The sequence below is a fragment of the Bos mutus genome, chromosome 1, assembly GCF_027580195.1.
Source record: "Bos mutus isolate GX-2022 chromosome 1, NWIPB_WYAK_1.1, whole genome shotgun sequence".
NCBI lineage: Eukaryota > Metazoa > Chordata > Mammalia > Artiodactyla > Bovidae > Bos > Bos mutus.
The window spans coordinates 115,803,249-115,821,132 of NC_091617.1; the positions used below are offsets into that span (position 1 = coordinate 115,803,249).

Here is a 17,884-nt window from a genome sequence, read left to right on the forward strand (position 1 = left end):
AAACACAGTGCTAGGTTCAACTCACTTGACAACTAAAGTTGCCCAGTTAAGAACATAACAAGTGGCATTTGCTAAGTGCTAACCATATGCCAGCATGTGAAGTGGAGTCGATTACTAAGGCCAGTGTACAAAGACAGCGACACTGCTTGCTATGTGCTAAGTTACGTCCGTCGTGTCCAAGTCTTTGCAACCCTATGGACTGTAGCCTGCCAGGCTCCTCTGTCCATGGGATTCTCCAGGCAAGAATACTGGAGTGGGCTGCCCAGTAACCAGGCTGGGGCCATCCAACTACTCTATAGCGAAGCCAGGATCCACATCCACATCTGAACTGGCCTCATAGTTGTGATACCCTACAAAGGCCAAATTTTTCAACTTGAGGGATTGTCTAAGGTAAATACTATGTTAAAATTGCCAAGCTTTTAAAATCAGTTAGAGGATATTCCCACAAACCAATATGCCCATATCAATATGGAAACTGTTCATGACAATTACAAAAGTTTTTCCCTCCTTTTCCCAAAATTACATCTGACGCATGTGTGTTCAGCTACAGTTACCTGAAATCAAACGGGTTTTTTAAAAGAAGCAGCGCTCAAATTTTCTTGGTGGTCCAGAAAACAGTGGGACAAATTACTTGGGAGGCCACCTGCCAATGCAGGGGACATAGGTTCAAATCCTGGTTTAGGAAGATTCCACACGCTGCAGAGCAACTAAGCCCGTGCACCACAGCTACTGAGCCTGCAAGCTGCAGCTACAAAAGGCCGCACACCCGAGCCTGTCCTCTGCAACGAGAGGCCACTGCAATGAGAAGCCTGCTTGCCACAACTAGAGAAAGCCTGCACGCAGCAACAAATACCCAGTGCACCCAACAAACAAACAATTTAAAATAGATCTATATAACACAAATGAACATGTCTACCAAAAAATCTTTAAGAAACAAAGAGAAAGAACACAAGAAAGAGAACATACTAGTTAAGAAGGCTGTTCGGAACCATTTAGGGCTCCAGCCCCTGTTTGCCCACCAGTGAGTTGGGTGCGAGCTTAGACTATTTACTCATCCTCTTAAGCTTTGGTTCCTGCATCTGTAAAGTAGAAAATTAAAAAACAAACAGTTTTTTAACAGTTGGCCAGGGAAAATTTCTTACAGCGGTGCCTAGTGCCAAAAAAGTATTCAAGAAAAGTTAGAAGAAAAAAGAAAAACTGAGAGGCCCACCCCAGTCTAAATGGATTCAGTAACAGCAAAGTCCACGTGTCTGGACACACCACTTTCCCCCCTAAGTATGTTATGCTCGTTACCTAATAGACTTAGTTTAAGGAAGAAGAAAACGGCAGCTGTAAAACATTAGCAATGCTTCCGCTGGGCATCCAGTAGGAAGATGGCTAACTTCTGAGGCTCAACAAGCTCCAGTTGGGCCATGAGCAGCACTGACAAGTGTCCTAACAGCTCAGCACTGGGCACCTTAATGGGAGCCAGACGTGTGATATTTTCCTAGTTTGCTTGACTTTTGCCTCATTTGACCTCTATCTTGAGTACAGGGCTCCCAGGTGGTACAGTGGTAAAGAATCTACCTGCCAGTGCAGGAGATCCCCAGGAAGATCCCCTGGAGAAGGAAATGACAATCCACCCTAGAATTCTTGCCTGGAGAATCCCATGGACCGAGGAGCCTGCTTGGCTACATAAAGTCTATGGAGTCGCAGAGTCAGATACAAGTGACCAAGTAAGTTGCACATGTAAGTCTTGATTCTTGGTCTTTAAAAGGTGACTTTTTCTTCAACAACATTAAAAAAAAAAATCCTAAGCACTGAAATGAGCATACCTCTCTTATAACACAGTACTCAGACACAGGGAGGAGAGCTGATTCTGTCCAACTGGTTCCCTACAGAGGGTAAAGCCTCTGTGAGAATCCAAGACCGTGAAAAAGGCTGACAGGTCTAGGCTGTGCTTTATGGACTGGTGAATTGTGAGATGGGCAGAGGTGTGTGGGTGTGTAGGTGTGTGTGTGCAAGTGTGCATAAGATGGGTAGAGGGGTGTGTGTGAGAGAGATGGGCAGAGAGGTATATGTGTGCATGCATGAGATAGGTAGAGAGGGGTGTGTATGTGCGTGTGAGATGGGTAAAGGGGTGTGTGCGTGCATGTGATGGGTAGAAGGGTGTGTGTGAGAGATGAGTGGGTGTGTGTGTGTGCATGAGATGGGTAGAAAGGTGCGTGTGTGTGCATGCATGCATGCACACCTACAGAGGTCCCAAGGGATCACATTGCTTCCATCTCTCTGGAGTCTTTCACTGCCTCCCTAAATCCATCGGTCAGGACAGCAGCTGGCATTTATTGAGTACCTGTCTAGAAGCTATAAAATATTGAAATGTTTCATCCATACAGTTTTGGGCAATTTTCCCATCATCAGCAGACAGAATACCCATTTCACAAACAAACAACTGAGACTCATCAAGGTAGGTGAATTGTCTGCGATGCCACCAAGGAAATGCACTGCCCCTCTGCCTCTGCCTCGCGGTGGAGAGCTGTCCTGCCTGCACCCTGCCACCTGTGCCTCTACATGACCTCTCGTGCCTGAATCCCTGGCAAACCTGACATACTACATAGCTCTTGGTTGCCCTTACACCCGCCCACCTAAGCCAAAGCCTTCAGAGGGGTGGCTGCTTCCAGTTCACAGTCCTAGCAGCTTTTTTACAAGCACCCAAAACACCGACTCAGTAAATGTCTCCCAAGGGCTTGCCGGCTCCGGCACGGTGCTCAAGGCTGATGACATGCTGCTGAGCAGGAGGAATGCTGCCCTGGGCCTGCAGAGCCCCGCACCTGCAGGAGGAGACACAGAACAAGCACAGCTGGGACAGAACAGACACGGGGCTTTGGCCCTGTGGACCATGTGGGCAGAGTCCTGCAGCCACACTGATGCGGAGCCAGACTGGCCCCGGAGGCCTGGACGAGAGCTGAAGGAAGGCCTGCTCTGGACTCTCCATTCAAAAAAACCCGTGTGAACTCATCACACCTGCCCAGGGAGAGCTCTGTAAACAGCCTGGATAGAAAATAAATACAAACACTAAATACATCCATTTGGATTTAACAGCAGAGAAGAGGAACGTGCATCCACCAGCCAGTGTCATCCGGCCTTCGCGTTACTTAGGGGAGAGGCGGCTTCCTCCAGCCCCAGATAGAGAAGTGAAAGGCCGCTCTTCCTGCCTCCTTTTGACTTTCCCTTCTATCCACGTCCTCGGGGCACCCAGAGACACAGCTGCTTCCCGCCCTCCCCCATGACAGCCAGCAGAAACCAGGGGAGAAGTCACAAGAAAGGAAGTGATCTGGGGGCCCTGGAAGGGGGAGGGGGGCCCTCCCACCCTGCTGCTCAGGAGTAAGGTCAGCAATGTGACTCCTGCCTGCAGGTCTCGTGTGACAGGCTGTCAGGGCTTGGAATCCTCAGGAGGTCCCCACAGCCCCTATGGCAACCTCCTCATGTGGTTATTAGTCTTCTCTGCATCCAGCAGGCAGAGCAGAAATGGTTCTGAAACATTGAACAGGCAAGTATGTGAGTAAGTGTTGCATAAAACAAGTAGCAGGGCCTGGAAGGTGACAGGCATCTGAGCAAACACAGCTCCCCCAACACACACAGACGCCGAAGCCATACTGCAAAAAATTGTCATAAATATTTCAGAAGGATCTGTCCAGTGACTCTTTCTGATAGATTACTCAGAAAAGGTGACCAATCTGAATTAAGGACTTAAAATGTAGTTTTCATCTTACTCATAAAATAGCATCATAACCACAAAGACATCCTGCTTGGCTGGCAGAGTGATAGACGATTGGGAGAGTTCACGTACAAATTCTCACATCCAGGTTCTCCTGAAAGGCTGGGTGATCAGGCGACAGTGGGTCTGTACAACCAAGCAGAAGCTGAGATAGGGCGCCCTCCTCAGAAAGTGCGGCCCTTTCCCGGTCACCTTGGCCCCATCCTCTCGGTGCCCTGTCCACGGCAGCCCACAAAACCTCACACCACACTGAATGCAAAGCCAAGCAGCATCACTCTAAAATAAGTAAACATCAAGGATTCTGGGTTCTGTGTTTTCACCTAGGCCCTAACTCGGAAGCAGAGGCTGGGCCACTGGGACAAGGCAATTGGGGGACAGTGTGGGGGCGGGTGTATAAGGGAATAATGCTTCCCATGGCCCAGCACAGCCCCCACGGGACACTGCCCTCCTCTCATTATGGGACCATAGGGGCAGGACTAAGGCCTCAAATGCCCTCATCCCACACATCACTGCTTTCAATGGACCTTCACGGAATACCGAGACTGAGTGCACACAGGTCTGAACCTCAGAACTCGTGTGCCATCTGGACAGCTGCCCCCACCCCACCTTGCCCAACACGAGAGGCAGAGAACTGAATTTCCCGTAATCAGCAGTTCCAGAGAAAGGAGAATCCATGGGGTAAAGTTCACATTTCCCAAAGAGATGGGGGGAAGTGGTTCTGCAGTCTGGGGCCAAGACACCCCTACCTACGCACGACTTGGGAAAGCACGAACCTCAGCCTGGCTGCAACTGCAGAGGTTGCTCGGCTGTTCTGTCGCCTATCATATTGTCTAACTCCTAAAACAAATTATGAAAGCAGCAAAGGGGAAATGTATTTTAAAGAAGTGAGCTGTGTTTCTGAATCCTAACCACACCACTGTACAGAAGTACCACTCATCAGAGAATTATAGCTTCATCACATTGGTTCTTCCAATACAATACTGATAATGACTATTATGTTATTAGCGTAAACACTAACAACTTTTTAAGGCAAAGTGCTCATGTCTTCTTAGAGACAGATAGAGCAAGGAAGTATTCTAGCCAAGGCAAGAAAGGGCCCTAAGGCACAAGCAACTTGCCTGTAAGCAACTTGCTCAAAGTCACATAGAACAGTTCTGCAGCTCACACATGTATTTCAGAAATAAATAAAATTCAGTAGTCAAGAAAACAGTAAACCCTAGTGAAGAGGAAACAGAGATGAACCACTGTTGTTTACATGCATATACACACATACCTTGATATACACACACAAATAGATGCCAAAGTCATATTGTAAAAATTCTTGTTATAAATATTTCAGAAAGATCTGTCCAATTAACTCTTTCTGATAGATTATTAAGAAAAGGTGACCAGTCTGAATCACGGATTTAAAATGCAGTTTTCGTCTTACTCATAAAACAGCTCAGTAACCACAAAGCAACCACTCACACAGCAAATTTTTCTGGAGTTGAGTCAACATTCACTATCATCACTCTTGAATGGGTAGCATGGACGTTCCTTCCAACGAAGTCTGTGACTCCAGCACAGCCCCGGGCATATGGCGCCCTCTAGCGGCACACACTTCCCCACAGCCGATGTGGAATGGTCACTCCTTTACAATGACAAGAGCTTAGAGCAGCGACCTCCAAACAATTCTCACACAGCCGCTCAGCTCAGCTGGGTTTTGTTTCGTTTTGCTTTTTTTAGTAAATGCTCGCAATATACACATATTTATAATTTTTATATGTTCGTTATAACACTTAGACCAGAGTTGCTTACAGTGTAAAGTCTTTTTAAATGTTCTCTAAATAGAAGTTCTAGTAACTTCCTCTCACACACACCCCTATCACAATAGCTCATCTCAACGACCCACTCTGGTGGCAACTGTGTGTGAGACAGTACAGTGTGACTACCCAAAAACATCAGACCGCATTTCTGTCCTCGATAAGACACTCAATATTTTCTCCCTGAGAGGCTGGCTTGGTTGGGTGAATCCTGCAGTAGGTTAGTTCATTCATTAGCAAGTTAAATGTCAGGCCAACCACAAAACTGAAGTGGCTCTGGAGGATTTGGTCAAATTCGCTCCAAGGAACCACACTGTCCTGACTCAACACTTAGTGCAGGAAGCTCAGCAATCTACAAGGACACTCTGAACGCCGGGTGTCCCTACTGTCCTTGCAGAGAGCTCACCTCTGCGTATTCAAAAGTAGCGCTGGTGGTAAAGAACCCGCCCGACTGTGCAGGAGATGTAAGAGAAGCACGTTCAATCCCTGGATCGGGAAGATCCCCTGGAGAAGGACATGGCAACCAACTCCAGCCTTCTTGCCTAGAGGATCCCACAGACAGAGGAGTCTGGCGGGCTACAGTCCACAGGGTCAGCAAGAGTCGGACACGACTGAAGGGACTTAGCACACACACATGCATGTGTATTAAAAAAGCTTAGTACTCTTAAAGCCTTTTATCTAAAAAAAAAGTCTTTATTACAAGGAGAGAGACTTTCAGGTCACCACACCAAAAGAACACAGCAATACCTGCATCAACAGGCAGAATTAGGTAGACGTACCATCAATGTGCACTACAGAAATACTGAGGTGTTTCTACCGAGACTCTCTCACAATGAATCAGAAAACACACCTGGTCTAGACCTCACTCCCAACATCCTGACGTGGCATCACGGTCGAGAACCTTATTTTTGAGCAGCAAGGCACTGACTTGCAAATTACTTAAAAAAAAAAAAAGAATGGTAGGGCATGCATGTGTGCTCAGCTGTATCTGACTCTGTGCAACCCCATGGACTGTAGCCCACCAGGCTCCTCTGTCCATGGAATTCTCCAGGCAAGAATACTGGAGTGGGCTGCTATCTCCTTCTCCAAGGGATCTTCCCAATCCAGGGACTGAATCCGTGTCTCCTGTGTTTCCTGCATTGGCAGGCAGATTCTTTACCACTGAGCCACCTGGGAAAGTATAAAAAGAGTAACCTGGAACAAATTCACATCACATGTAGGATAAAGGTTAACATAAAGGCAGGATAAGGAAAAGTTTTTGGTTTTATCCCTTCTTACTACCTACACATTCTTAAAGCCTAGTATGAAAATCAAAGATCAGTTAACTATAGTGTCCCTTCGTATATAGCACAGGGAAACATAGCCATTATTTTGTAATAACTTTAAATGGAGTATAATGTGTAAAAATACTGAATCACTATGCTGTATACCTGAATCTAACTATAAATCAACTATATTTCAATCAATCAAATTAAATTGAACGTTCCTTCAAGATGGGCACCATGTGTTAAAACTGAATTCCTAGTGCTTCCACAACTTGGATATACTATACATGCTTTACATGCATGTAGAAGCAGAGAAAACTTCTATTTCTCCCAAAATAAGGTTGAGAAAATATTATTGAAACGTCTATGTTACTAGAGTAGTTCAATAATGAGACACTGAAAGCATAATATAAAAATTATCTGTGATGGCTAATTTCATGTGTCAACTTGCCTAAGTTACGGCTCCCAATTTCCTGGTCAAACTCCAGTCTAGATAGTGCTATGACAGTGTTCTTTTTTTTTTGTTTTGTTTTTTATGTGAATAACATTTAAATCAGTAAACTCAGAATAAAGCAGATTATCCTCCATAATGAGGGTGGGCCTCATCCAATCAGTTGAAGGCCTTAAGAGAAAAGAAAAAAACAGCTTCCCTGTGTCTCCAGCCTGCTGGCCTGCCCCACACATTTCAGTTTTGTTAACTCCTACAATCCTGTGAGCCAATTCATTAACATAAACATCTCTCTTGCCTTTATATTTTTACATATATATATATATAATTTCCTCTATTGGTTCCGATTCTGTAAAGAATCTTGTCTAAATAACTGTCTACAGATTTTTCAAAGACCATGACCACAAGTATTAATTAATTCACTGCTCTCTGACATGCCAAATATCAAAACACATTCCCCCTAAATTAAAGCCAAACCATTATATGAAGTACAATCAGATGAAGGATATTCCACTAACACCAAAATGTTAAGTGTGATGATAAAAAGGCTAAGAAAAAATCTTCCCAACCAATATACTTAGACCAGGCCAATGGACACTTCATTTTAATAGTGGTAGGAAATTTTAGTCCAAAAGAATGATTTCAGGGTGCAGCTGTCTTACAAGATAGTACACGTCATAGAAAAGTATAATTCAGTTAATTGCCAGAATTAACTGAATAAAAAAGAAGAAAATATGCTAAGAAAATTAAAGGTGAAAAGAAGAAAAAAATATTAACTACCTCTTGGTTGTCTTTGTTTTGGTTTGCCCAGAAAATCTTATGATAAAGCGTCTCCATTGAATTGCTGGAATCAGTTCGGTCAAAACAGTGTCGATCCAATACCTCCAACGTGTGCAAAACCCGACTAATGGTCACCCCTAGATGCAGAAAGCAAGCAAGCAGTTAAGAAAGGCCGAACAAAGCCAGAGCAGCATACTACAAAGTCATCATCAGGTGGGACAAAAGGAATTTTAAGACATTATTATTCTCAGCATAAAAGAATTGCCAACAAAATCAAACCTGACATTCTAGACAGCCCAGATTTAAAGGGCACAGACCGAAGAATGTCCCCAAAACTCAGTAGGGAACTCTGTCTAAAAGCATCCTTGTTCACACTGAGGACTGAGTAGCAAGAATTAGAAATGGCATAAAGTCCAACATCCAAAAGCACTCCTCCTTCTGCTGTTCTGTACCTGCTGTCGACTCTTGGCACTTGTCAAAAGACCACCGAACTTCCACTGCACGGCCTCTTTGTTTTATCTGCTGTTCTACCTCATAAATCCTTGCCCGAACCTGAAAGATAATCACTTCTAATTAACTTTTGCTTAGAAAGCCGCGGCAGCTGTCTAAATCATGCCAGGTTTTTCCACGCAAGCAGAGCGCCCCACAGTGAACCACAGTCTCGACTGCACTGTAGGAAAGGCAGGCGGCTGCCCGAGAAGCGCGTTTCAAAATTCACAAGTGCTGACTCCATGCCAGTGTTCAGTGCTAAATGCTCACAAAAATAAACGCTTACCCAAAAAATCTTTACAAGTGAAACATTTTCAGGATATCATAGAGAAAGGTCAAAGTTCTAAAATATCATCTTTGAGCCACTCTTCTATGTCTGAAAGCAACTAATCATGTTTTATTAAGAAAACTGCTTGGTTTAAAAGGAAAAAAAAACAGAGCTTTTATTTTAAATATTTGTCCCAGTCCTGTGGTTCAAGTTTCTTCAGTCTTTGAACCAAATAACCCAGCCCTAATGAAAATATATAACAGTTACTAAATACCCAGACTCCTAGCTCTATAGTATATGACTCTACTAACACACAGACTCTGATATATTAATACTAAACCTGAGTGTCATGATCTTATATCAGAACTACCACCATAATTACCGTCTAGGGGGCAGGAGGCTCTGCAAGAACCACCCAGCAAAATGTTCAGAAGAAAAGGAACAATATGATAAACTTCTGCTGTTCACAGAGACTATGGACTTCCCTCTTCACCCAGAGAGACGGAGACAGAGACAGGAGGGCCCCTAAGAATCCAAGGCTGCTGCAACCAGGCTTGACCCACTGTGCCGTGATGCTGCTCAAGACTGAAAACACCCCTCCGAGCACCGTAACAGCAAGTCTACCTGCTGGTTGAAAGCCGTGTTTCCTCCCGGCATGGGGAGGCTGGAGGGGGCCACCTGCAGCAGATCCAGGGGCGAGCCCGGGTTCGCGCTCTTATTGTCGTTTGTGGAGTAATTCCACACCAAGGCACTTGGGCAACAGAGAGTAACAGTCTGGAAATAAAGTGGTAAAATTCAGATGCTTAGAGGAAGGAAAAAAGTATTACAAGAGCTAAAAAAAAAAAAAACATCATAGTTAAATTACAGTTTTCAACGAGTGAGCTTAAAACATGAACGTCTTTTCTTACCCCCAGTCTCAACTTTTCAAATGGTGAGACAAAAAAATTATGACAGAATTATTCATTTGAATAGGTAAAAATACACTTATTGAGAAATTAAGGAATGTTATAATTTATAAGCTAAATTCTAGCATAAGAACCTAGGAAATTTAATAAAAATGCAATAAATTTTAAAATTATCTCCTGAAACAATGTTTTTCATGCAATTAAAATATGTAATTCCTAAGCCTGTAAAATCTAAAAAGATTTTTATTTTTTTTACCTCTCAAATAATGGTATGATATGTAGCCTCATAAATCCTGGGCAGGCAGCAACCCTGCACAGGGCCCGGGCAACACACTTTTTCTATAAAAGCCAGTTAGCAAATATTTTTTAAGGCTTTCAGGTCACCTAAAGTCCCTGTTACCTACTCTTCCTTTTTGTTTAAAGAATATAACACCTGTTCTTAGCCTATAGGGTGGACCTGGCCTTCAGGTTATAGCTTGCCTACCTCAACCTTGGACCCCTGTAGACATTTTTTTACTCTGTCAGCTTGCACAATGCAGTTTCTCTGACCAACTTACCTATACATCACAACCACCCCAAGCAGTAGGAAGCAGTATTTCCCAACTGTTCCAAAAAGGAATGGAAGCCACGGAGGAGATGAGCGACCAGCCCAAGGTGATTTCAGGCCTGGAATCACTACACTCACTAACCCTAACTATGGATTAGGTTCTCATTAAATTAAGTACTATAGTTCTATAATACTATAATTAAGTATTAGAGTTCTCATTAAATTAAGCACACACTCTGTGCTGAACACTGTCCTGGAAGCGACAGTGTAAGAACTGTCCCCAGCCCCCATCCACACATGGGGAAACAGAGGCACAACGTGAAAGCTACGACCTGGCAGAGCAGAGGCTACAATCAGGGCAGTAATGATTCTAGAAGGCGTCTTCCCCACTACATTCTTATGCCACTCAACTATACCAGCTCAGAGAACGAGTGCAGTCTTTCTCCTCTAAAATGCAAAGTATTAAAAAACTAGACTCTGAGGCCCAGGAGACATCTGCATGGAAACCAGATGGCATATATCAAACTCAGGCCCTGAATCCCACCAGCAGGAGCATTGGTCTTCATTGGTCCACACCCCATTGCCTTCCTCTTCTCATCTCCTGTCCATGGGGAAGTAGTTCCCTGTGTTCTTAATTCCAAAGCCTCCAGTATCCAGGGCACCGATCCATCCAATAGTCCTCCGCTCCTTGTCTCAGACTCCCCTCTACCAGTGTACCCTTAGCTTAGGAATGCATTCAGGCTTGCCTATCAAAAAGCAAAACTTTTTTCTAAAAAATCTCCACTCACTTAGCACCAAACTCTCTTCCCTTCACAGGAATGATTCTCAAATCTCCAATGTTCCTCACTCACACCTCAACATGACTCCTCACTATCATTCACTGACGATCTCAACCACCATGTGAGTCTCAGTCATCTCCTTATCAGACCTCCCCAGTCACCTGGGCACTGTGCACTCATCTCGAAACCTCCTACAGTGCCCACAGAGGCAGTCCCGCATGGTGGTTAAGAGTGTGAACTCTGGGTCCCAACTGGGTGCAATTTTCAGGTTCGCCTCTTACTTGCTGTGTGACCTGTGCCACCATCTCATCATTCCTGTTACAGGAATGATATTGGCTCCTTTCTCATAGGATGATTCTGAGAACTAAATGATGCAATATACCTACATCTCAGAAGAGTGCCTATAGAACATGATAAATGCTACTGCTATCATTACAACTGAATTATGACTATAATAGTCTCATCATCTTTGTTTCTAACAATACTCTCCCACCTCACTCTTTTCTCTCCAGCCTGCCCAAACTTCCCTGGTCACCTCTGGGATCCTCCCCCCTGCTATCTCTTACCTACTTGTTCCCTCTGGGCCACAGATCATCCCTCACTACTAACTCTCTAGGACATCACTCCCTCTCCAGGTCTTGACCAGCCAAGCAGCCTTAAGTGGCCCAAATCCATACCCCTGGTCTGTGGTCTGCCCCGTCTTCAGAATCAGACATGCAACCATCTCTTGAACATATCAACTGGAGATAAGACAGTCCAAAACTGAACTTACACAGACTCATCCAAACTGATTCTTTCCTTGTCTCTCTCTCCCCTACCCTCCCCACTCCCAAAGACCTTCCCTCTACTGTGGCCAAAGCAATCTAACAAACCACACACTGACCATAAAACTCCCTGATAAAACTTCCCAATGACATCCTAATTACAAGGCACACGGGGGGTCTTCTATCCCTGACCCCCAACACATTTCACACTTTATGTTCCAAGAAAGCCAACCTGCCCACAAGATGACTTACCAACCCTCCGGGCCTTTCTCCACACTGCCCCCTCTGCCAAGAACAGTCTACACCTTGTTTGTTTGTTTTAAACCAATGTAAGTGCTAGACCAGACCACTTTCTTCAGAAAACCTCCCTGAATTCTAGGTTGAACTGAAAGTTCCACTTCTCAAATCAGCCCCGAGCATCCCTCCACCAACCTTCCCTCATCTCAGCACATGGACTCTCAAAGCCCTTTACTAAGAGCATGACACATTAGGAGCCCAAGAAATGTGACCTGAACACTGATCTTTGAGCTCCCAGGTCTAGGACAGGGCTGTATCTCACTCTTGGTAGCACTGGGCCAGGGGCTGACATTCTCCTGGACCACACAAGCAATGATGCTGGGCAGCTAAAGAGAGTCTGAGAAAACTATTAGGATCTTAAACAGAGAGAGATGGCAACCATCTCAAGCTGCCGACTGAGGAAGCTACATAATGCTGCATGGAGAAGCTGTCTTCCCCAAAGAACAGTAACACAGCTTACTTATTCCATGGGTTCCCTGAACAATTTTTTAATCATAAAACAACCCCAATAAAGAACTAGACAGAAGCAATGAATCCTCTCGCATTGTGATCCAACACAGGGATACAAGAACAGAAAACTTCCATCTATCAGTTATTTAGACCAGGATAAAACTAGAGTTGTGACATGAGAGTTGAAGCATCACCCCCAAGTCCGCTGTTTGCTGCACAGAATGTGGACATAAAGCAGGAAGGGCCAAGGACTTACCTGCAACATACAACTAAGTCCATAAACCAGGGGGCCGTGCTGTGCACAGGAAAGAAAGTCGGAGAAGGCCAGCTGCACAGGGCTCATGCCGGGGCCAGGGGGGCCAGGGCTGGGGGCCCCGATGCTCGAGCTGTTTGGGCCTATTATCACATGGGGCGAGTGGGCGGCAAGGAGGCTGGGGCTGTCGCTCAGCAGCAACGCCAGACGCCGGGCACAGAAATAGGCGAGACGACGGGACAGGTAGGCCGACTGGACAAACTCATCTGAATACTGAGGAACACAAGGACACCAGCCTTCAGTCACGTCTCAGGCTACTCGGTGAGATGACCATTATAATACAGGCTTCTCAACATTACAAACAAAAACAAAAGCTTTCAGAAGTACTAATACAGACCCATGCTGTCCAAGAGAAATATAATGCAAGCCACACATGTAATTTTTAATTTTCCAGTATCCATTGGGTGGCAAAAATATAACACACACACAGATAAAATTAAAAGAAAGATGGATTTTATTTGGCCCACTATACCTAAATCTAAAATGCTATCATTTCAACATGTTATCAACACAAAAGTTATCATTTCAACAGGTTATCAACAAAGTTATCTCACAACATTAGTGAGATATTATACACCCCTTTCTCCATACCAGGTCTGAAGCCTGGTGGGCACTTCAAACAAAGAGCACGTCACACTGTGAACTTGTCACATTTCAAGGGTTCACGAGTCATGTTGGCTAGCAGCTACTAGAGCGGGCAGCACAGGTCCAGACGACTTGGGGAAGACGCAGATCACTAGTATGGTGTGGGCTCTGGAAGGGACTGGCTACCTTTCACTGGACACTCTTTCATATTGCCTGAATTGTCAAATATATGAGTTACTTTTCCAGGAATTTTTCTTTAAATAAATTTCATCCAGACAGCCTAAATTTTAACACACCTCAAGACAATCATGAAAATAGGATGTTCCCACCCCCGGGGGCTCAAAGAATATTAAAAGAATGTAGAAGAGCCTCTATATCCCTAAACAGAGATAATGGGTTTTGTTTTCACAGAGATCTATGTGAAGGAGACAGTATTTAGAGAGCTGTTTGCTCAGCTCAGGGACAAGGGAAATTCACGTGAGTGAGAATACTTGAGAGGGACACATGGCTAGTACAAGTGACCTTTACAACTTACACGAAAGCCTCTTATCACTTCGAGTGTTGTAGCATTAAGATCTTTCCTCCTTCCATTTCAAAAAAGCCACCTCTACTTACCTCTTCATTCTTACCAGACTCATTCCTTGCCCATAAAATCAATTGGCTCATGATTACATGTACTATACCTGCAGCATTAGTGGTAATAAGAGTTTAAGAAGATCATCATCCATTGGTCTGATCTTTTCTAACACATCCAATATCCATGTCAAATATTCATGCTTTTCCAGCATTCCTTCCTTAAATGAACAAAGAAAAATTACACTGATAATGTTAAAGCAAAACCAACTAAAATTAAAAAAAAAAAAAAACCACTCTTATCTTTATATGTAAGTATAATTTTACTATTGTTTTCCTTGTTGCAAAACAGTCTCATTGATGAAAGGTGAAATTCTAAAGAAAGAAAATAACTGGTGTTATTTTGCACAGTTGGCTTTGGAGGTTTTTTTGGTTGTTTCTGCATACCTGCCTCATTCTAAATTCATAAAAATTAATTTCTACAAGAAAGAAAATTTGGAAGCATTCAGATTCCCAGGGCATGTCAAGTGCCTGGCTAGATTTCAGTGTACTAAGAACTCATAGTACACTGGCGTGCTGCAGTCCACGGGGTCCAAGAGAGTCGGACACGACTAAGCGACTGAACTGAACTGATGAACTCATGCTCAAGGAGGAGACTTGGCCAATGTTGATCACTACAAAGAACAAAAGCACCTATCATACCATCATCTCCAAAAGAGGCTGAAAACCTCATCAGAGCCCAGGCCCTCTAGTAGCCTCTTTTGCTATCCTAAAAGGAATTTCAGATACCATAACCCACCTACAAAATATAACTTTAAAAATCAATATAATGGCCTGTAAAAAATGAAAGGAATTTATAATAAAATAACATATAAACTTCTGACATAACTACACTAAAAACAACATGCCCACAAATTTCCAAAATGTTCCACAGGGTTGGTATAGCCCCCCTTAAGATAAGCACTGTTAACGTTTTCATCTATTGCCTTCGTGTATATATATACATACACACACATATACACACACACACAAATATATACTTCTTTATGACATTCTAGGTACACATATATTTAATGTCATAGTACAGCTTTATATTATGATTCACATCATAAAAGAGTCAAGACAGAAACAAATGACCTAAATGGGAAAGAAATCGAAAAAAGGGAAATGTGTGTGTGTGTGTAAAGCTGATTCACTTGCTGTACTGTAGAAACAAAACACTGTAAAGAATTATACTCCAATAAAATGTAAAACAGACAAACAAATATAGAAACAAAAAGTTATGTTTAAAGTCACGGAAACTTTTATGGTCATTCTGGTAACAATCTTAGTAGTTAAAATGAAGCCCTACTTTGTTCCTAGAAACTCTGATATATCTATGGACCATATAACCAGCGGTCTACTACCATGATTATTGACAATTCATTTAAAAATATACTGCTAAATTACTGTTTATATATTTAAAACATTACAGTGACACCACATTCATGATATCAAAGTATTCACTCATTGCTAATTTCTTTTCTTTTTTTGTCTGCACCAAGGGATCTTAGTTCCCCAACCAGGGATCAAACTCGTGTCCTGGCAGTGAAAGCAGGGAGTCCTATCCACCGGACCACCAGAGAATTCCCCTTATTGCTGATTTCTAATTTTTTAAATGTTTCAGCTAACAGTTAAGCTACAGGAAAAAGTGCAATTTAAAATTATCAGACCAATAAAGTAAACTTCATGTTAAAGAAATAAATAAGACGGAACTTTGCATTAAGGATTAAGAGATGGTGAATGCAAGGTTCAAAAAAAGAGAGTCTTCATAAGCCTGACTTCCAAGGATGACACAGTGTTCATCCTCAAGATGCTTTTCTTATGCACCTGTACCCTCATTCCTGCACATGAATGTCTGCACACACATACAGTCAGTTTCACATTTCAGATTACAATGAATTAAAATATAATGAATTTTAAATGTTAACATTAAACTCAGATTCATCCATTTAGAACCTAACTGCGTCCTATAAAGGAGATACTGATTTCCATGTTCCTAAAAATAATCATTCAAAAATACTAAGCATGCTTAGAGACACTTTTTCAAAGATGCAGGCTAAATCCTCAACTCAATAAAAGCTCAGAGCAGGCAGGGAAGGAGTCCTCTGCTAAATGACACTAGGATTTGTAAGCATTTTTGTTTTTACTGATTTAAAACTAACAAAGCTACCTCCTAAAGGACCAGGCTGTTTCCTACTTTGAGCTCTTAGAAAAAGTTGCTTACCACGTGGAAATTATAATTAATGTTCTAAGGGTAGAAATTTAGAAACCACACATCTTTCTACCCACCTACCCCATCACAATACCAGGTCATGGAAGTCTATGCTGATAATACAGCTTCAGATGAATACACTTGTCCTTCCTATTCACCAAGAGTAAAGACTGAGGCAAAAAACAGCACAAGTGCCATCTTCTGGTCAGTATGATGCACATCAGTGTCTCAGGATGGAAGTTTTAATCAGTCCTCAATGTCTTACCCATCCTCTCAACCATATTTTAATCTGCAGCCAAACAAAATTAAGATGACCTTTCCACAGAATAACTAAGCTCTAAAGAAAATCTACTATAAGATAGGAAGCATCAGCATAAAAAATTCTTTGAATAAATGTCTCCAATTTCTGCAAAGTTAAATGGCTTGGGAGGATTACATTTAATAGTGCCATTATAAGCTAATTAATGGCATTAAAAAAGCTGACATCACTGAATGTTGGCGATCAATACATATAATAGGAAGCTGTCATCTCGGGGCAAAGGTGTTACCTTTAATACAAATTCAGAGTTATGTTGGATGTCTTTCTTTGAATGCAATAGTTCATATGATGATATAATGTAACACCCCCCAAACAATAAAGTGTAAGGAACGTGCCCTCAGTCTTGAGTTTCGTAGGAAGCTTACCTGGAACATGTGGAATGCCAACTTTTCGTTGTACTCCCACTGCCTCATGGCCTGCTCCACGTCAGGTGGCACAGGGACAGGGCCATCGCCCGCGCTGGAAGCCAGGTGGTAGAAGTCGGAAATCTTGGCCAACTGCTCTCGAAGATACCTGGTAGATATTTGCGTCCACTCTGCATTTTTTTTAAAAAAAAGAAGCCATTTCCAGATACAATGAATGTAAGAATCTACTTTTCCTCCCTCTTTCTGGTTAAGAGTGTACTTATAAAACAAAAATCTATTACACAAAAATGGCTTTGGCAAACATATACAAGCACTGTTCAGAAAAGTACGCCCATGCCAAAGCCCTTAAGTAATGTGCACCAGTGTGACATGGCCGCCCCATCGGTCAGCAAGGACGTCAGCCAGCTCTCTCCTTCTGCCTCTGTGACCCCAAACCTAGGAGAAGAGGTGTCCACAACGAAATTAAAAATATCAGAGGCACAAACGGGAAATAGAACAGTGGAGGTGATTCAAGAATCATAATTCAGGACATGGACAACAGACTTGTGGCTGCCAAGGCGGGGAGGGGGTGGGTGGAGAACGGATGTATTAGGAGTTTGGGATTAGCAGATGCAAATTACTAAATATACAGAATGGATACAAGGTCCTACTATATAGCACAGGGAACTATATTCAACATCCTGTGATAAACCATAATGGAAAAGAGTGAGTGAGTGAGTGAGTGTGTGTGTGTGTGTGTGTGTGTGTGTGTGTGTATGGGGGTGGGGGTGGGTAGCTTTCCCAGTAGCTCAGACAGTAAAGAATCCACCTGCAATGCATCAGACCTGGGTTCGATTCCTGGGTCGGGAAGATCCCAAGGAAAAGGGAATGGCAGCCCACTCCAGTATTCTTGCCTGAAGAATTCATGGACATGGGGTCCATGGG

The 17,884-nt window shown here is 43.2% G+C and overlaps 1 protein-coding gene across 3 annotated transcripts in view; it reads right to left on the bottom strand.

Annotated features, from left to right (window-relative positions):
• MED12L (mediator complex subunit 12L) overlaps positions 1–17,884 on the bottom strand; it is a 361,400-nt gene that overhangs the window by 268,482 nt on the left and 75,034 nt on the right. For all 3 annotated transcript variants that reach the window (XM_070374718.1, XM_070374715.1, XM_070374713.1), the window contains 6 exons: positions 16,961–17,130; positions 14,133–14,243; positions 12,808–13,077; positions 9,434–9,583; positions 8,505–8,604; positions 8,053–8,189 (listed from right to left, as the gene is read on the bottom strand). In XM_070374718.1, the coding sequence (XP_070230819.1) occupies positions 8,053–8,189; positions 8,505–8,604; positions 9,434–9,583; positions 12,808–13,077; positions 14,133–14,243; positions 16,961–17,130 (938 nt within the window). The remainder of the gene's footprint in view (positions 1–8,052; positions 8,190–8,504; positions 8,605–9,433; positions 9,584–12,807; positions 13,078–14,132; positions 14,244–16,960; positions 17,131–17,884) is intronic.